The sequence below is a fragment of the Scardinius erythrophthalmus genome, assembly GCF_964197995.2.
Source record: "Scardinius erythrophthalmus genome assembly, chromosome: 19".
In the NCBI taxonomy this organism is placed as follows: Eukaryota; Metazoa; Chordata; class Actinopteri; order Cypriniformes; family Leuciscidae; genus Scardinius; species Scardinius erythrophthalmus.
The window spans coordinates 22601055-22622598 of record NC_138239.1 but is presented as its reverse complement, the minus strand read 5'-3'; the positions used below and the strand labels follow the sequence as shown (position 1 = coordinate 22622598).

The 21544-nt window shown below is 35.9% G+C and overlaps 1 protein-coding gene across 1 annotated transcript in view; it reads right to left on the bottom strand.

The window, feature by feature from the left end:
* nrxn3a (neurexin 3a) overlaps positions 1–21544 on the bottom strand; it is a gene marked incomplete at its 3' end in the record, with an annotated part of 287852 nt that overhangs the window by 28669 nt on the left and 237639 nt on the right. Inside the window, exons 18-19 of the mRNA XM_081347500.1 lie at positions 14259–14430; positions 1167–1256 (exon numbers count right to left, since the gene is read on the bottom strand). Coding sequence (XP_081203626.1) covers positions 1167–1256; positions 14259–14430 — 262 coding nt within the window. The remainder of the gene's footprint in view (positions 1–1166; positions 1257–14258; positions 14431–21544) is intronic.

Below are 21544 nucleotides of genomic sequence, written 5' to 3'. Positions count from 1 at the left end.
AATGCTCTGGGTTATACTACCATGAGACACGTCGTAAACATTTGGAGGGCCAGACTATAAACCAGACCCATTATGTCTCCCTGAATGAGTCTAGCTACAAGCTCATGATGGCTGAAGTACGTTTTGCTATAATTGTCTCTATGAGGAGAGATCACCCAAACTAATATATAACAAAATGTCTTATGACAGACATGTGAAAGTATCCTGAAATATTAAGGTTACAGAGACGTTGTTACTGGAAAAGACTTAAAAAGTTATCTTGATTATAAACACCAAATCACTAATTCTTGGGACATGGGACAAAACGGGCTACAAAAGTGAAACCAATACCAAATAATTATTTTGGATACATTATGATATAGTAAAATGTATTTAACATTTCATTTCAGATCATTTTGATGAAACAGAGAAAATAAAATGATTCACGTCGAGATAATTCTAGCAATCATTTTTAAAGCAGAATTGTTACCAATATATTATTTAGTCTGGCAGATGAAAGGTGTTTTCAAACATGTTTTGTCGTGTCTCAAGAATCAGTTAAATAACAGGCAAAAATAAATTTGTGAATATCCTGTGGTTGTGAATAAAAAGCTTCAGATCACAATTCAGAAAAATAACAATTTCAAGTTTAAGAAGTCCAGAAATCCTCATTACTCCATGATTACGATAAGAAGAAAAAAAACGTCCTAATTAGAGTAATTCCAGTGATTATAATGAGGAGGATTCCTGATGATATGCAATTAATGTCTAAAACAATAATCATGCTGTTGTTTTCTTCCCGGATAATACTTCCCGGTCCAGCCACAAGCTGCTGTCTGTAACAGGGAAATCACTCAACCTTGTCTGTCCACCTTCCTGTCTATCAGCCAGAAAGTCAAGAGATATTTATGTTTTAATTAAATTCTTTTAACGTTTACATTTAAAACATTCATAAAAGGTTTACTAGGCCAATATAGAATCATTAAACAATGAATATATTATTTAGTCTGACAAAGATAAATGAGCATTGAAAAGGCAAAAAAAAAAAAAAAAAATGTGATTGGTGCAACACAATATACAATGCATTTCTCTTCAGCTAAATTGATTTAGTTATAATGAGATAAGAAATAATGGTAAAAATAAAATAAATAATAAATAAAAAAAATAAAAAGAGAGGAGGAAGTTACCTTTCTCCTGAAGCCATTCCTCTACGGGCCGGGCATATTTGAAAGGAATTTTCTTATTGGCCATTTGAATTCTCTCATTATCGCTGTTACCTTGGAAGTTTAAAAGACAGCTTTAAGAATCAATAATCACTGTTAAAATACTTAAAATATTTTTTTGTTATTTAAAAGTTATTTAAACACTTTTAGAATTGTTTAGTCATGTTTTATTTGAAAGCTGTTTGTGTTCATAGTCACATAGCAGTTAATTTACTTTTTTTTATCCAGTAATGAAACACTATTTAAACTGAACGTCTACTTCATCTTCTCTCGTAATTAAATCAATCATCACCAGAGTTGATAAAAACATATTTATAATACATTTGGTTCATCTGTAATGAATGCCAGTAGATTAGCTGCCTGCGGTCAATCCATATATCCATCAAAAGATGACAGCATACACTCTTTCATGCTTCACATACTTATAATTATATACACATTTATCTGCTAATGATGCCAGTCAATATTTACAATTTTTCACACAGAAAACCACATCAATAGTCATAATCATACAGCACCATTGACAAGCAAGAACTAGACAGCAGCTGCTTCTGTTTTCCAAAGCCACGGAAATTATACAGTTGTGAAATCATGTTTGATGAATGAGCTGGTACCAAAGCGATGCACAAGCGAGTCGCAGGCCTCCCCTCATGAGATGCGTCTGGGGATGTTTTTTTAATGGCAAGCCCAAAGAGCTGTGTTGATATTCCATATTATTGGGGGCTCGTGAAGACACAGCAGGAAGCTGATCAGAGGGGGTTCTGGATGTCATTTGAGGACAGGGGGCCTCAACGTCGTGCTGTTTCAACAATGACTTCGGGTGCTAAGGGTGGCTCGACACTGCAGGATGTCGTGCGAGCCAAATTTCAGGACTCTATAAGGAGGGGTGTACCAGGGGGCCAGCTCAAAGGGAGCCTCCATCTTTAGCTGAGCCGTCCTCAGACAGCAGGAAGCGCAACCAATACCCTCAAAACCCGGGAATTTGAGTCACACACATCTGAAGCCCAACCGCTCGGAGGTAGCCTCTGAGAGGAATGCCAAACAAAACAAAAAAAGTTTGAGACTTTTTTCACAAAAAGGGAAGAATGACTTCTGCGACAACTGCACCAGCAACTGTATATTACTTTGTGCCATGCAGTGGACAGAAAGTCATATAGGTTTTAAACAACATGAAAGCGAGTAAATTAGACCTGTACAATATATAGAAATAAAGTCGATATCGGGGGTGATATGTAGGTGTCTTTTTTTCTTCAGTAGAACAGTAAAGATGATTTTTAGCAGAAATCATGGTCCTTGGTGATTTATTAAATGCAAGTCAATGGCTACCGTCACTTTGGGAGTTGCAAAAAAAAAAACTTGTACAGGCAAAAACAATATGAATACCTGTGGATCCTGACAATACATTGAGGTCTTAGGAACTGAAACGATCGGTCTGTGCAAGAAACTGTTATCTCACATTTACCACTCTAGTAGTTTACTCAATAAGTGTTTTACTTCTGCATTACAAACAAATTATACAGCAAGCACATCTCTTTCTCACCCACATATGTCATTATGAGAAAGGAAGCACGCACTCCAGACTGTCTGTGGATTACAGGTATAATGCTGTGCTCAGTTTCTTGCACAGATCGATCATTTCGCTTCATAAGAAATCAATGCATTGTCAGGAGCCACAGGTATTCATTTTGCTTTGTCTGCATATGTTTTTTGACTTTCAAATTGACGGTAGCTGTTGACTTACATATGATTCAGCAAGGATCTCAGTTTCAGCTAAAATAATCTTTACTGTTCTACTGAAGAAAAAAAGTCAGCTATACCTTGGATGGCCTGAGGGTGAGTAAACTAACAGCAACTTTTCATTTTTGGGTGAACTATACCTTTAAGGCTGATCTATACTTCTGAGTCGGACCTATGCTGTAGGCAATACGCTGTACTCAGTTCTGAATCATTAAAATATTGGTGTCTGGGACACTGGTTTTTATAAGCTTAAAGTTGTGCTATAAATGAATAGTGCTCCTAAACAGCTGTCAAGATCGTATTGGACCCGGTATTCCTGATGTCACGATTTAACAAGTGGATTTTGTTTCATATTTTTATTTATTAATAATCACAATCAAAATATTATTTTAATGTCATATTGAATGGGTCAAAACAGTGAGATTGTGGCCTAAGTTTTTTTTAAGCTCCTCTGAAAGTGGATTGATTGCCCAACACTAAGTTTACCCCAGATTTTTGTGCCCTAAATGTATGGGTCACACTCAAAAATGTCTTCTGAGTAAAAAGTATTTTTTTTACCTCTCTCGAATTCATTTTTTTCCCCATTCCCTCCTATTAAGTCCCGAATTCAGTTTTACCCTGGTAAGGAATGTGTTGTGCTCCAAATAGAACCTCAAGAGAGGCAATGCCGACTGCTATCATTCAAAGCTCTGCTAAGGTGTTAGTGGTGACACTACAGGGTAGCCTGATGGAGGAAACTCATTAAAGCTGGGCTTATCCAGGGCTCCGGCTCTGTTATAGACATCACAACATCAGATCCTAAAAATAAAACCTCAAATACAGACAGTTTAAAGTCGGCATGAAATCAAGATGGGCTTTTATTATATAGACAAAAAAAAAAAAAGAGAGACATAATTCCCAAATATCTTTTCTGTGGTCCATTTGAGTTATGGTGCTTGTGTGAGAAATGAAGGTTCAAGTTCGCCTTGCACTGTGACCTAATTCCTTTGTCTTCTCTCCTTTTCATGTCTATCTAAGCATTTTATAAACTAAATGACTTCATATTCAAAACCAAAAATATACAATATTTTAGGAGCTTTGTTGCAGTTTTTTTTTTTTTGGGAGTAGGGTTAGGGATGGAGGGCTGCCTAGTTCACAGACATTTGTGGATTTGTGTTGCTTTGATCCAGCAGTACAGAGGGCATGACACCTTTTCTCACTCCTGAGAACATGAAAGGCTCTTTGAAAATGAAACAGCACTAGGAGGTGTTAACATGGCACAGGATCACACAGTGCGGGGGAGTTTTCCTCCTACTGTGATTAAGTTTCACAAACACATATAAGAAGGTGTGATATCTGTGCATTTTAATTCCCTTTCAGTCCAAATTAGAGGAATCCTTAATGGCTGTGCAGTACCATGAATGCATGCCAAAAAAAAAAAGGCTGCCACATTTGATATGTATAAAGTATTTTATAGAAATGGTTATATTTGTGTATACTTAAGTGTGATAAGTGCAGCTCCCTCTCTGTGGCTGCTAATAACAACTCAAAATAATTCTTGAGAATAACCGTGTGATTGTGAACATTCTCTTATTGTAATCTAGCAATGTTGTGTGCAGTTGTTCTCACCACAGAGTGATAAATTACCACGAGACACGATTGCCGTCTCACTGAAAACAAATATAGCTTATTGCATGAAACCGGCCTTGCCAAGTATTATTTGAGCAACCAAGAAAATCTCATCACTATTGTGTTGTACTGCACAGTGACAAATGATTGCTATTTTTTTTTTTTTTGGCAAAATCATAGAGAGAAGGCAGAAAACACTCAAAACAAATTTTAGGGGCCTGATCAACTTACAGAAAAGCACTATGGTACTGCCATTATGTTTTGAATGTGGTATCATAGACATAATAATAATCATTTTTGGGGGGAGTTTTTTTGAGCACCACAGGATGCCAATAGTATTATCCAGTATAATATAACCCTATTACTATCCTGTGTTATTATTGTTAACTAAAACTAAAATTATGTTAATTGTTTTTGTTCATTCAAATAAAGGTGAAATGAAATAAACAAACAGCCCATTAGATGAAAAACTTAAACTTATTTTATTTCAGTTAGTTGCCAGCTAAGTACTAAAATTCCTAAAACTTCCTAAAATTCCTAAAAATAAAAATAAATTAAAGATAAACTTATTAAAAATACACTCACCTAAAGAATTATTAGGAACACCTGTTCAATTTCTCATAATGAAATTATCTAATCAACCAATCACATGGCAGTTGCTTCAATGCATTTAGGGGTGTGGTCCTGGTCAAGACAATCTCCTGAACTCCAAACTGAATGTCAGAATGGGAAAGAAAGGTGATTTAAGCAATTTTGAGCGTGACATGGTTGTTGGTGCCAGACGGGCCGGTCTGAGTATTTCACAATCTGCTCAGTTACTGGGATTTTCACGCACAACCATTTCTAGGGTTTACAAAGAATGGTGTGAAAAGGGAAAAACATTCAGTTTGCGGCAGTCCTGTGGGCGAAAATGCCTTGTTGATGCTAGAGGTCAGAGGAGAATGGGCCGACTGATTCAAGCTGATAGAAGAGCAACTTTGACTGAAATAACCACCCGTTACAACCGAGGTATGCAGCAAAGCATTTGTGAAGCCACAACACGCACAACCTTGAGGCGGATGGGCTACAACAGCAGAAGACCCCACCGGGTACCACTCATCTCCACTACAAATAGGAAAAAGAGGCTACAATTTGCACGAGCTCACCAAAATTGGACAGTGGAAGACTGTAAAAATGTTGCCTGGTCTGATGAGTCTCGATTTCTGTTGAGACATTCAGATGGTAGAGTCAGAATTTGGCGTAAACAGAATGAGAACATGAATCCATCATGCCTTGTTACCACTGTGCAGGCTGCTGGTGGTGGTGTAATGGTGTGTGGGATGTTTTCTTGGCACACTTTAGGCCCCTTAGTGCCAATTGGGCATCGTTTAAATGCCACGGCATACCTGAGCATTGTTTCTGACCATGTCCATCCCTTTATGACCACCATGTACCCATCCTCTGATGGCTACTTCCAGCAGGATAATGCACCATGTCACAAAGCTCGAATCCTTTCAAATTGGTTTCTTGAACGTGACAATGAGTTCACTGTACTAAAATGGCCCCCACAGTCACCAGATCTCAACCCAATAGAGCATCTTTAGGATGTGGTGGAACGGGAGCTTCGTGCCCTGGATGTGCATCCCACAAATCTCCATCAACTGCAAGATGCTATCCTATCAATATGGGCCAACATTTCTAAAGAATGCTTTCAGCACCTTGTTGAATCAATGCCACGTAGAATTAAGGCAGTTCTGAAGGCGAAAGGGGGTCAAACACAGTATTAGTATGGTGTTCCTAATAATCCTTTAGGTGAGTGTATATATAATGATAACAAAATGACTAAAACTAAAATGGAAACCTAAAATATATAAATAATAAAATAGTATAGAAATAATACTAAAATAACATGGAATTATAAAAACTTTACTATAGTACCGCAACAATTTTTTTTTTTTTTGACAGATCTTATTATGTACAACAAATTTGGAAATCCCAATAAAATTATAATCAACATCAGCCTTATTGTGGCTAATTTGTTGCTCACGAAACATCCTGTTTCTTTTAGAAATGTTATAATATGGACACAAAAAGGTGCAAAAGATTGTATAATCACAAACCAGGCAAAATGGAGGCTGAAAAATGAAGTCTACGGTTTCCTTCATGAAACCTCAAGTTGCTGTGATTGAAGAACTAAATGTGTCACACTGCCCACACACTTAATACGACTTTAACTTTGACAAGGAGAAATTTTGAAATTTAAAACACTCGACTGGTTGCCCCGGCGTCTGTCTAACTCTCCCTCTCGAGCTTCTTCTGTACTCTCCCTGAACACTCCTTACACTTGGCTTGTTTCGCAATCGAAAGAGTCTTCCTGCACATTATCTCGCTCCAAACACATCCCCAAATAAGAAATGTGACTCCAGAGGATCGCCCCTCAGTAGCTAAGGAGACAATGGGAGTGGGAACGTTTATCCCACCATCCTTGGTGGTTTAATTTAATCGTGGGATTAGAAAGACAGCTCATATTGAAAGCTTATCTCTTCCCCCCTTTGGAGAGATTTATAAGGGCAACAGATTTTGTTTTTGATATGAGTAATTGTATTTGGCTCATAGGATACACAAGTATCCATTTCACACATACGAACCCTGTCTTGAATCTTTTTCTGATAAAAGGTTCCTTCCTTTGTAAAAAATGCAATCTTGTCTTTTTGTTTTGAGAGATAATTGTCTTGCATTGCAGTCGAGCCACCAGGTTCCTTTTACTCTCAAATAGACTAAGGTTTTCTTATCATGAAATGTGTGTCGCTCACTGCTACGGGATCAGATTACAGGAGATGGTCAGGTCTTTGTCGATGTCATGTTGCTTCTGAGATGCTCGATAAAAAAAAAAAAAAAAAAAAAAAAAAAAAAATCTTCCTATTTTAACAGGAGGAAAATGCCTACTGGTAAGACATGTTCAAGGAAGAGAGGAAAAAAAAAATTCAGGTCCTCTTCTGAGAGTCATACAAAAAAAAAAAAGATAAATAAGCTCATTCATATTAAACAGGGTTGCACAAATATAAGCAATATCTCAAAAAAAAAAAAGAAAAAAAAAAAGAGGATAATGGAGACAAGCAAAGGCAGAAAGAGCAGGTGGGGTTCTTTTACTGCAATTTACTGCTTCAGGAATAAGCCTGACTTTAGCATCAAAACTCAGTCTCAAGAGGGAAAAAAAGCCACATAATGCTTTAACAAAAGAAAGGATGCGCAACCTTACAGAGAGGTTACAAAAACAACAAGGACTTTGGGTCAAAAACATCATGCACGACATCCAGACATTAGCATCAAGGTGGCGTGATATGTTATGTGTGCTTGCGGAACATGCTGATTTAGAAGTCATTGAGATGAAATGGTGTTCCTGAAGTTGGGCACCATGGGACCTTAAAGCATCATTTCTGAGCTTGCTTCAGCAACTACAGGGATGACACAGCATGGGGTACCTACATTTGATTACACCTATGAGCTCACTTCAATACATTTCCGCACAATCACACATAATAGTGGGCTGTAACTGCCTTATAAGAAAAAAAACAAAAACATTTAATGGCTCCAAACTTAACATATTAAAAAAGGTTGGCAAAGAATTGAATACGAAAAGTAGAATAAACAGGGAAAAACAAAATATATTATTTTATAGAATTAAATTATTATTATTATTCATCTGTTTAACCCTGTTATATATATTAAAAAAAATTATCGTAAAAAAAAAATACTATTTTACAAACAGGCCATTTTATGCAAATTAAGCTTCTTAAAGATTGTGCTTACTTATACAATCAAACCAAAAATTATTCAGACACCAGATATAATTTTTTATACATTTTTTACTAGTGGGTGCAGGACACTATAGTTAATTTATGTAAGTGAGGATAGCAAAATAAAGTAAATTGTGACATATTATACCAAAACAATCTTCATACAGTGGACTACCAGTAAAATTTATACAAATTTGGGACCAAAGATTATTCTGACACTTTGACCTGACCATGTTTTGCTTAAGTTTTTTTTTTTCTTTGATTGCTAATGCGATATTTTTACACCACAGACTGAACAAAATGAAGCATTACTTGGTAACTGGTTGACCTAAATTGGTCAATCTAATCTAATTCATCTAATTCTGTACTTAAATTTAACAGCTGACAGCTATTCAACCTAATTCATTTGTGAGACAGTCTAACAGAAGGATGGCCAAAACCAGTGAAACATCAACTGATTTGATAACTCTGAGTTCTTGTCATATTTTATTACCATTTTCTAAACTATAGCAAATAAACTGTAATGATGTGAGAAATGTTGAAGGTGTCTGAATACATTTTGGTTTGACTGTCTATTTAGTATAGATTGCACTTAAAAAAGAAATTACACAGATACATATTGTATTTTACCATTAAACAATCAAATATCTGGTCAAAATAGTACTTTTTAGTTGTGTAAATCAAGAGCATCCTGGTGAATGAAGTGAACCTGGACTAACAGTTATCAGCAGGGTGTGGAACAAGAGATGGGAAATGAGAGAACTGAATATCTCTACCAACCTCGCTGATGGTACAAAAATGATACGGTGATTTGACTGAAGTATGGCAGTCTGAACCACTGTCAGTGCTATTGCAGAATAGCAGCGCCCACCGCATATAATCGCCTACTATTTTCCCTGCTGTCATTCGCTATTACCCAGCCTGGGTCCAGGAACTGCCAAAGCAGCCCAAGGGACATCAAAAAGCCTCTGCACAGCCATAAAGAACGAACTCATCTTCTTCTCAACACATACACACAAAGATGCGGACACAGACACACACCGTCGAGCCATCATATTGCATACACGCGTGTCAAAAATGATATAACATCCCCTCCATGTTCATTGCCGTAACCCCTGTGTCACGAATACGCTTGTCTCTTGAACATAGCATCAAGCTTCCATCTGATTGACACACTCCGACATTTCCTGCCAAACCGCAGGGGTGTGTGGGACAGTTTCAATCACTGAAAGATCAATCACTGAAGATGCTACAAGAGAATTTAGGCATATACATATATATAAAATAACATTATAATAAAAATATTTTATAAAATTTTTATTCCTTATCTTATTACAGATTATTAAATTATTCGTATTTTTAAAGACGAAGGTAATCTAGATGTAAAAAAAGGGGAAATGAACATGAACAACTAAATATAAAAAAAATCTTCCAATCTACCAATGCTGATAAATTTAAGCATCTCTTATATCGGAAAATAACTGTTGTGGTTACCTGTAATATATAACATTAAAATATAAAAGACTGGCACTGATCAGAGACCACAAAGACAAAAACACCAGTAGTAGATTCAGGCTTAAGACTTACCAAAGGCTGACTTGCAGAGTTGGAATTAAAAGACTAAACTACAAATCTTTTTGGATATCCATCTGAGCTACTCGAGAAGTTCATTGGGCGAGGGATGAGATTCAGTGGAGGAATTAATTACTCCTATTTATTACCCTTTAAAATAGAAAAAAAACCCCTCATTAAACCAATTATATGTCAAAAGTCAGCGGTGACATGGCATCATGGTGGAGGTAGTTAAAATTCATTATCTTCAACTTTCCTCTGAATTTATCAGCTTTAGTCACAATCATTCTAAAGGTTTAAAAAAAAGATCTGAGCAACTCAATTCTATACCGTTTCTTGTGTCTGAATGTGGTTAGCATATCAGTGACAACATGAGATAATTCTTCACAAGATTTAGTATCAGTGGTTTTCTAAATATAACGTCTTATAGCTTGCAGTAGTTAGGTTATGGTACAGTTCCTTGAAAAGAAGTTGCTTATCTGGCTCTTGCATTAAGTTAGAAAACTACATTTCCACCCCATAAGTCCATTATGTGGTAAAGTGAATGGAACGAGAGAAGATTGTGCTGATTTTCAACTCCAGATTGCCAGCTACAGCCTAAATAATAGAGACTGTTGAATCCCCCTTCAGCATTTTCTGGAAAAATCCAGGCAAATCCAGTCAAAAAGCACACACTTTTGCCTACAACCAAAGAGTTATACTAGCAAAGAGGTAGCGTCTTATGCTTATTCGTATTTGTTAGCTGTTACCGTAGGGTGTGCGAATTGTATTAGGCACTTGGCTCAGTACCTCTAAACAAGTAAAGTGAATAGCCAAGCACAGCACAATTTATTCTCAAAGTGATGGTTGGTGTAAAGCTCTCTGAGTATTCTGCACATGGCCTCGGGTTACGTTGTAATGACAGTCATAAGCTTTAGGTGACCGCGCTTGTGGCCCTGTAGACATCTCTGCTTGACCTCTTGGGACCCATGGGAGATAAATAGGCGGTGTGCTTGAAAGACACAATGAGCTAACTTGCCCTTGCTATTTGTATGTGCTTAGCGCAGCAAGGTATGGTATAATAACTTGGCAAAAGCACAGCTCTGGAACCGATGTTGCGAAACTATTAGGCATTCGTTCTTTGACGCATTAAGAAAATAAAGCACAGATGTTTAGTGCAGTTCAACGCTCTCCATGGGTTTTTCAAGAGCTTGCTTCATTTAGCCTGTAAATGAAATAAAGCATAGCATGGCAGCGCACCAAAAACTCACAATATCACTTGAGGACTGCAGCTCTGTCAAAAAGACCATGACACGCACATCTCCTCTGAATATATTTCTTCATCAACGTTCTGACAAGATCGAATTGAGAAGTCAAACATTACAAAGAAATCAGTGCCAAAGCAAAGAGCAGCCGGCCATGAGGGGACATCTGTCTTCAAGCATAATCATATTCTTTTCGCAGGTGGCCAACTGAATATATAAATATTTTATTATCATGTTGAAACTTTGGCAGAGAAAGTAAATTTTGCTGACATTTATATAGAAGTGTTATACCACCGTGCCACCTATAAATCTCAGTGATATATTTCCCCAGCTCATATGTGAGTCTGCTGCAAATGCCCATGTTGGCAAAAATGAAACTTTAGACCTAAAACAGGCAGGCACTGACTTCTGCATAATGCATCCAAATGAGCAGCACGGCAACAAGCGGCTGCGTATATTTTTCATGCCTAATATCATTCATATAAATGGCAGACTGATAAATGGGTGCATTAGTAGAGTTGGCCACATAAAATGGGTTTATTCAGTGCCGACAGGAACACAAACTGATGCCCTTAGATGCTCTAACAGAAATAGATGGACACGCTGAAAATTGCTCTATGCTGGCTTTGCGCATATATGCATGTTCCTTGTAAAATTACACCGCTGAGATTTTTTCTGACCACCTCGACGAGAACTCAATGTCAGGGTTGTAAGTCGTATTGTTTTGTATTTCTTGTATTGTTTTATTTTTTCTATGGCTGTCTGTCTGTATGTCTTGCCGTAAAACCAACTGCCCCCTGGGGGACATAAATAAAGTTGAAGTGAAGTGATACAGGATCACGCACATACGTTTTCATGCCATGCAAACGTGAACAGGATGTTTTTTATTTATTAATTTTTTTACAATATTGTGGTTTTGTGATTTCTCCTGACGTGCATCTCCAGGGCAACGTTATCTACAGAAGTTGTCTGACATGGGTGTTGTTGAAATCAAGGAGCTCTAAAATATGAAATGGTGAAAAAGGCTATGAGTTTGAAATTGATTTTATATACAACAGTACAACAAATAAGAAGTAATATTAAATTATATAAATATCGAGTAAGTTACACTTTAGATCAAACATTGGCAGTTACGTTGTCTGTTTTGACCGTCAACGATAATAGTTCCAAACGAAGTCAAAGCAGGATCAGCTGTTGCATCTCTGAGCAACAAACAGTAGTGGTGCTGTTCAGTGTTGTTCAACGAATTGGTTGAATCAATGATTCAATGACTCACTCATGAAGTCACTTGTTTCTTTACAGGATGGATCAGTGATTTTGAATTGGTTTAGCAAATGATTCAGTAAGCCACTCCTGAAAGAATCTGTGTATTTTTTTCTTTTTTTAGACGAATCGGTTCAGAATGATTTGCATATGAAGGCAGTCACTTGTTGCCACCTACTGGCGTAACAATGTAACCAGCAGAAAGAGTTACTGAAGAAATCTATTAATACTCAAACTCTATATTTTATGTCATTTTATTTTATTTGAAAGGTAATGTTTAATTAAAAATATTAATTCATTCATTCATTCATTCTGGGGACAGAACAAATATTTTCATAATTTTGCCTAATTTGAGCTGTAAGTATGTTTAGTTGATGCTTATAAAATACAATTCATAACAGTACTCCATGTACCTTACATTATAGGAAAGATCCAATTGACAGCACATTAGTCTAATGGTATCAATGTAATTCTTTGTGACAGCATCCCTTTCAATCTTGTACTAATGTTGCTTTTTATATATAAAGTCATGGCAAACTTAGTCGAGGACTAAGACTTTTCGACCTTCCCCAATTTATCCAATCATACTAAAGTGGAATAAAATATGGGCTTAGAGGAACTGGTTAGTACAGGATTTTTTCTGAAGCAGACATTATTAACTGAGAAGAAAGACATATTAGATATGGAAAGAAAATTTAAAATGGGACAATATCAGTCCTTTTCATTAAAGGCACAGTTTGCAGTTTCTGTTTTTCTCAAACAGCGACCCTTAGAGTCGCTGTGGAGTACTTGTATTTAACGCTACCGTTGTAAATACCACTCACGCAGAGCCGTCTCTGCACTCGTCCGACCGCGCTTTCTTCGCTTTCTTCGTCGACTCTGCCATGATTCACGTCTGAAATGCGTGCTAGTGTCTATGTTGTTGATGTATGTGACGTCGTGCCATAAAGCAAGTCGTGATTCTCGCGAGATTTGTCGGGGCGCCACCTCTCAAACCTGCATTGCTGGTTTTACCAACGGCAAAAACTGAAAATACAGTAAATCAGTAATATTGTGAAATATTGGTACAATTAAACTTAACTGTTTTTCATTTTAATATATTTTAAAATGTAATTTCATCAATTTAATAATTTTCAGAAATCATGCTGATTTGCTGCTCAATTAACATTTATTATTATTATTATCATCAATGTTGAAAACAGTTGTGCTGCTTAATATTTTTATGGAAACTTTTCGGGATTCTTTGATAAATAGAAAGGTAAAAAAAAAAATAGACATCTGCTGTAACATTATAAATATCTTTACTGTCACTTTTGATCAATTTAATGAAATTGTAATATTTCACAATAATATATGTTTTTACTGTATTTTTGTGTATAAATGCTGCCTTGGTAAGCATTAGAGATGTTGATAAGCATTTAAAACATCTTACCGTCCCCATATTGTGAAAGGTAGTGTAAATCCACCAGTGTCTAAGAAGAGGTATGCAGGAAAGCTAACTTCCCATACTTGGTCTACTCCTTCTTCATCGCATCCATTGGTTTCAACAGAAACCCACATAATGGCAAAAACAAAATGGCATCATTTTCCAGCCATGGAAGAAAAAACAAAACATCTAATTGACACAAATGGAATTTAGGAAAAAGGTAGAGGCTGCAAATGCACTGGTTTTTACTATTGTTGGGACTGAGACACACACAGGAAGTTCCTGAATGAATGTGCACTGCACACTCACAGGGAAGACAAAGTGACTTTAGAAATAGCTTGAAAGCAGTTGCTGTCCAGTTCTGTGCATTGTCCATACATCTTCTTGACGTCATAAGCTAAAGGTTGAAGTGGTCGGTGAGAGGTCTTACCTGAGGGGAAGTGCTCATTGATGGCCCAGTTGTCCACCTGAAGTGTAGCATTGCCCCCATTTCTGGTGAAGCGCACTACATGGTACTTGCCATCATTTACAGCGGTGCTGCTCTCCAGAACAACGATGTCAACCGTTCCGATGTTGAATGTGACTCCAATTTTGCCTTGCTCCTAAAAAGGATGAGCAAATATCAGTTTTGTCCATTAACAATAAATACATGGAATGAATTCAGGTCAATTGAGCTACTTTTTGACATTGATATACACCTTATGTATTTTTCCTGTATTTGGCTAAAGATACACTGTAAATAAAAATATTGTAATTTTAACAGTAAAAGTCTAAAAATGCTATGGTAAACCTTTTAATTTGTTAAACGCTGAGTTCCCTAATTAGCGAAATACATAAATGCCATAGATCTGTAATAGATCTAAAGGGATATTTCATCTAATTCATGTAATACAGTTTTTGGAAGTGAAAAAGAAGTGAAGACTTTTCATTTACAGTGAAAATCTATAAATAGATATTCCCAGAAAAGCTCAGATCTTTTTTTCATTGAAATAACTAGTTTTTTTCTACATTGGTTTTATGTTACATCTTAAGTTATTATTGCATTATTTTAGTGTCATGTGTTACCATGATAGTGTTTAGTATTTGTGTGTACGACACCATGCACCTTCTAATATTTACATTAGCTAGTGGAAAAGTTATTTATGATGAACTTTGATTCATCATGTGGCTTTCTATTTTCAACCAGGTGGTTGTCAGTATATTATAAAGGTAAAACAACTTATTTTAGTAATTTATTTCAGTTAAGGAAACTATAAATTTAAGTTCAAATGTTGTTACCATATTTTTGTGGTAAAGTTCTGACAACCACAGCATGTAATTTTTTTTATTTATTTTTTATAGTAAATTGCTCATATTAGTTTATTTTTTACGCATTGTATTCTGTTTTGACTCATTTTTAATGACAGAGATGCCCTTGGAATCTGTCACCTCTTGCTTTTCTTTTGTTCTAGCAGAATTCTGAATAATCTATTAGCATTAGTGACCCCTGATAAACTTGTCCGCTTGATGAAAAGTATTCATCAGCCATTAGCACCCCCCGTCTTTGGAGGTGAAGAATCAGGCTCATTGATTTACATAATGCAGTGAAAGTGGACTAAATCAATAGCATTAGCTAAAACAGAGAAAGAGATAAGAATGATTAATGAAACAGGAAGGTGTGCAGTGTTTGCCCTCATGGATCCAAGAGGCTGTGTGCAAATGTAGCTGCAAAGATTCCCACTATACATTAATTAGCACAGCCTCAATGAGCATCGGTGGGGCAGGAAACATCGAGGAAATGTTTCATCCATCGTCAATGTCATGAATTAACCATGTGTTCTGAAAAAAAAAAAAAAAAAAACACACAAACAGTGGTTTCTGGATTTTAGCTGGTCAGGTCTTAACCGTCTACATTTTTTGCGTTTCTTTCTATTCAACCGTTTCATCCCCCAGAACGCATTCTCTCTACCCCCTCCAGAACCCTCTGGGTTGCATGGATATATTTTATGGTTATGTTAAACCGAATCTGGTGTTGTTCTTATCTCTTGCAGCATGGAAAATGACGACAGATGATAAATTGTATCAAGGGAGATGTTTATCACCGCGCAGTGCATTTATCACTGCAAGATCTCTGTGAGCGAAATATGGGCCAGTCTTCTCAAGTTCATTTGGAAGACTTTCCCAACACTGGAATGCTATGTTCATCCTACTCTGTTCATGTTTGTAATTGACCCTCATGTTTTGTTGATATTGACTTTACTAATTTTATGTTTGGTGTCCCAGACACTATTGGGGTCACTAATATATACAGTATTTATATTTATATTTATATTTAAGAAACAAATAATCTCATTTAATTGATCGAAAGTGATAGACTTTAATAATTTAAGTATAATATCTACTATCTATCTATAGTATATATATATATATATAATATATATATATATATATACTGAGTTTTTTAGGACATTTAGGACATCACAATCACAATTTTCACAAAAAATATGAAGTATTAAGTAATATTAAATATTTTTTCAACACTTATAATAAGAAATATTTCTTAGAATTATTTCTGAAGGATCATGGGACACTGAAGACTCGAGTAAAGAAACTGACAATTCAGCTTTCTATTCCCGGAAAAAAAATACTTAAATACTCAAATAGAAAACAGCTTTTAAAATTGTAATTTACTGTAATGTAAATGTTTACTGTATTATTATTATTATTATTATTTTTAAATCAGCCTTGGTCAGCATAAGAGACTTATTTTGAATGGTATTGTGTATGATAAAATGTTAATAGCAATTTCAAAAAGACCGCATATATTATGAAATTATGTGGTACATTTTGAAAGTGCTGATAATATTTTGCACATATACACTTAATTTAAAATGTAACAATAATAATGATTTGTTTTCATAATATTGGAGGATATTATTGAAGCTTTAATCCTCTTTCTAGAAAAGTGCCAGGTTATCCATTCTTGTAACACTGCTTATGTTTTAGTAGTTTCCATGAAAAACTTTTTTTATTTTAATCAGTTCTCACAGGATTAAGTATCAAGTATCATTTAGTTAAACAGTTTGAAAAATGCCTCTCAAGATCAATAATTTCTGTTCCATTCTGTTGAAATCCATCTTGCTGTTTTTAATCACAACAAATTGACATGCTAAATTGACATTATAATAATTACTATTACATATGAATTTAATAGTTTTTTCATTAGGCTCCACTTCGTGCCATGCCTCCATAACCACAGTAAAATCATACAGCCTGGCTTATGCTGTATTATAATGTTTGTTTATGTATTTAATGGATATATATTCATAAGCTTGTCAGTGTGTGGTAGCGTTTTAATGAAGTGTTTGTGTTCAATGATACTTCAAGTCCTTTGAGACCATCTTTAGAGGAAGGAGGATAGTATGTTACTGTAACCCTGCCTTTCTTCCTGCATGGCAAGCAACAGAAAACATATCTCTGCACTCTTGTAAAATATTAATGAGACAAAAATGAGTCAAAACACATAAAGGGCAATTTACTAAATCTGTTTCCACAGACTTACACATACATACACACAGTGCAATGAAATGTCTAACCGTACTGCCACTTTTAGCTTGTGAAAGCCTGCTGTATTGTTTGATCACAGAAACACTCTTTTACATTTAGCATCAAAGAGTTTAGAAGCGACTCTCTCTCACTCTCTTTCTCTACATCCATCTCATCCCCCTTCGCCGTTTCAGATCCAATACTGCAACACTTTCGTATCCAGGAGGGTAAAAGGACGAATAAACTCTTGGTTTTTGAGCAAGTGATACATGAAAGGAAATAGTCTGTCACGCACACACGTTTGTGTCAGCACTGCACACAGGAATAGTGTTCAAATAGAGAATAAGCTCTGTAAAATTTAAGTGTCTATTATGGGTCAAATGACAGATAAACATGTCCAAGATCATAAAAAAGGAGAAATTTTATATTTTTATTCTAGGTATTTCCAAGTAATAGACCATTTATCTTGAATCACTTTTTAATGTTTAATGTTTTCATTACCATTATTATTATTATTATTATCATTATTATTATTTTTATTGCCAAGTTTTTGGGTTACTCAGTTTCACCTGAAAAAAAAAAAAAAAATTTTTTTTTTTTTTAAATAACCTGACAGACATGTCTTTTGCGCGAGTGGGCGTGGCCAAATTAACTGTAATGAGCAAGCGTTTGAGAAGCTGGACATCTTGTTGGTTTTATACAAATTACTTAAACAGAGAATATTTGTTTTCAGTTTGAATCCGATCATTTAAAAGTACACACTTAAATGTTTATAAATGTATATGGCTCATAAATGTGTGACAAGTATTCGCTGAGTTTTGTTTCAGTTTATAGACGTGCTCAAGAAAAAAAAAGTTCACCGCGACGGAGAGGCAGAACGCACACCCTGTTTATTTTCTTTATTTTACAAAAGCACAATGTTTTGATTTGATTGTAAGTGGACACCTACAAAAGTAAAAATATCACAGATTCTTTTTTTATATTTCTTTTTTCTGTATGACCATAAATGACGGAGTAATTAGTGCCACAATGTGAAGAAAATCCGGCAAAACGCGCCGGCGCGTTTGCCGACCTCAGAGGGTTAACACCTGTTTTATGTGTTTTTTTTCTTTTTTCTTTTTTGACACAAAATTCTTGTACATTGGTAATGCTTATATTAATATTATACAAATATTTTGAAACAAAACTGCTCCGATGCTTATGTTTAAAATAATATTTCTTTAATACTTAGAATAATAATTCAATAATTGTACAAGAATCCCAACACTTATTTATTTAATACAATTCCCAGACGTCCTATGCATTTTCAGTTTTATTTTTTTTTTTATTTCAATCATTTAGAATTTTGAATAATTGGCTGAATGTTCCTTAATCATTTTGGATGATGCTTTTAGTACATTATTCAAAAGTTTTATTCAAATACACAACTCTGCTGCAAAAACAGTGTATAATGATTGGCTCAACCAATTGTTCATTGTGTATTTGAAGTGGAATAGGACATGAAAAGAAAAAAAAAACACACTGATTGCAAGAATGAGTTTGAAACAAAGGGAAACATACTGATTCAGTAAGCATAAAAGCTCAAATAAAATTGGACAAAAAATGACATGGAAAGAAAGACTGGTCTTTTTGGAAACACTGTGCAAACAACTGGCTTAAACTAAATATTTATAATAGAAGTTTGAAACCATACAAGGACCAAATTTATTCATTAGGCTACTCTTCATTTTAGATGTTTTCTCTAGTCTAGCATATTGGAAAATGATCCATTGAAGTCAGGGCATTCTTTAAACAGCAGCAATCTCTACTGCTAAACACCCCAATCCACATCTTTCATAATTGAATCCCCCTTTTATTCCATGGGCCACTTAATTTGTTTTGCTGTTAACTTCCATCAAAATATTATAATGTGCCATTCTAATATGCTTTTCAGGAAAAAATAAACAAAACATTGCAAGTAATGAATAAACAGCAGTAGGAACAAAGCAAGTGTGGCCTTATTTGTATTCTGCGACACGCTCCTCTGATAGCCAGACAGTTAGAGTCCTGCTCCAGAATGCAAACTCCAATCATTACAGTCATCAATTGTGCTGTTCCTGCTCTCCACTGCTGTGCGAGAAGTAAAAAGGCTTGCCCCACTGTATCACCTGGACAAAATTGATAAGTGGTTAAAAGATGAACCTTCTCCCCCTGTGAGTGCCCGTCTGTGAAGAGCTGATAAGAGGAGATGCTCCTCAATTGGTAGTAAAGAGAAAATAGAAGTGACCATTTTTTATAGCTGATTGTTTCATCAATATAATAGTCAATATTTTCAAGTCTGCTGCTAAATAGTGTGGGATCTTTTTCCGGAACAACTTCATTACTTTAATCTGTTTCTCGCGGCGTGTCGTTTAGCAAGTGCAGAAAGACTAAAAAACTCTCTAGCTAAGGGATACATTTAATGGAAAATTAGCCAATTGCACTAAACAGAATGGACACGGATTTGCAACATATGTTTCAAAGCACAATACATAATGGTAATTGATAAACGAATGGTTTGATTCTTTGCTGCATTATTAGAGCATTTATAGTATAATAAAGACACTTTCACTTCAGATTACTGAAAGTGCTCATGTTTATGATGTTTTGTTTGTCATGCTAATTAGACCAGCATAGATGGAGTTTCAGCAGCTTGACACTCACGAAAGCCTTAATAAACAGACCCAAAACGTATTATAAGCGCAAGATCTCAAAATGTCTTTAACAGCACAACAATCATCCAGTCCAGGATCAACTGAACCCAAATAAGCTGACTATAATTAGTCCCTTAAGTCGCTCATTGCTACTCAAACTACCGACAGAAGATTTTCAATTTCCAGCAGCCTTTCAATTAGCTTTGCTGATACAGGCGAAATCTCGAGGGAGCCTGGTGTCCGTGGGACATCTGTGTTGAGGAGCTGCTGTTTTTCCAGAGTAGTTTATAGAGATATCAAATATGTTGATGAGGCAGAAAGCGCTCTTTAATTCACTGCTTGCTGCTGATTTGCCTGCCAAGGCTATCGGATCCACAAAACACAGACAGCTGCCAGACAATACTTAATCTACCCAGAACTTGCTTCATCGACACTCTTATACGGCAAACGGAGAACAACATGGGGGCAGAGCTTATTTGAAATAACTTTGCTGACAGTAAACCGAGTCAAAGTTTCTTCCAGAAGTACAAATATGCAACTGAAAAGAAAAAAAGAAAAACATAGTGAGTTGGAGATTGAATGGCCTTCAATGGTCTTATTGAAATTTAGGTAAAGGAATAGTGTTTCAAGGGCAGCACTGCTGTTTTCTTCCTTCATAAAACAAAAAAGAAAAAAATGATGAAGGTCCAAAGTACATGAATGTGAGACATGATTTATGGTCTACAGGTAACAAGCTAAAGTCTACAATGCAAAGCACTTTACAACACTCTACTTCAGCGTCAACTAGAACTTTTCATCTTTCCGTTGCTCACACAGACCTTGAGTGTATAAATAGTAATATACAGGACATTTAAAACACGCTATGTGAAGTCAAAAGGATCAGATGCCACATAACAATTGTTGCAGATTCTGAAAAAAAAAAAAAAAAACACTAATAAAAAGAAGGCAGCTGCTTATCATATCGAGTATGATCTGTCATGTGAGCAGAATATGAGCAGCCACATCCTCAGGGAGGTCAAAAGACAAAGACATTTGTGTTTCGTCTGAGTCTGATCCGTCAAAATGTTATCTAAACAGCCTTCTGCGACATCACAAACTACTCCACCTTGAGCCGACATCCTCTAGATGTTATTCCGTTCTGCAGACCAAAGCAAAGCTGAGAGAACGAGGAATGCTATTTTTTCCCCCAATTTTCTAATTTGCCTTGTCAACAAAACGAGGAGCATATTTCAAGGCGAAATGTGGCGCAAAATGTGCCGAAATGGCACGCGCCACTGCATTTTCTCTCTAGTGCGACTGGAAAACTAAAGGAGAAAGTCAGGCCGTCACAAAATCATCTACACTCTGATGGTTCGTTACACTTTATTGGTAATTAGATCACCATTACCCGGAGGGGGCAATCCGATTATGTGGGCTACATCTCGTTAAAAACACAACTCATACTTCCAAGACACTAATTCAAATTGCAATTGAAAAAAAAAAATTGTAATGAGATGCAGGATGGGCATTTAGCTTAGAG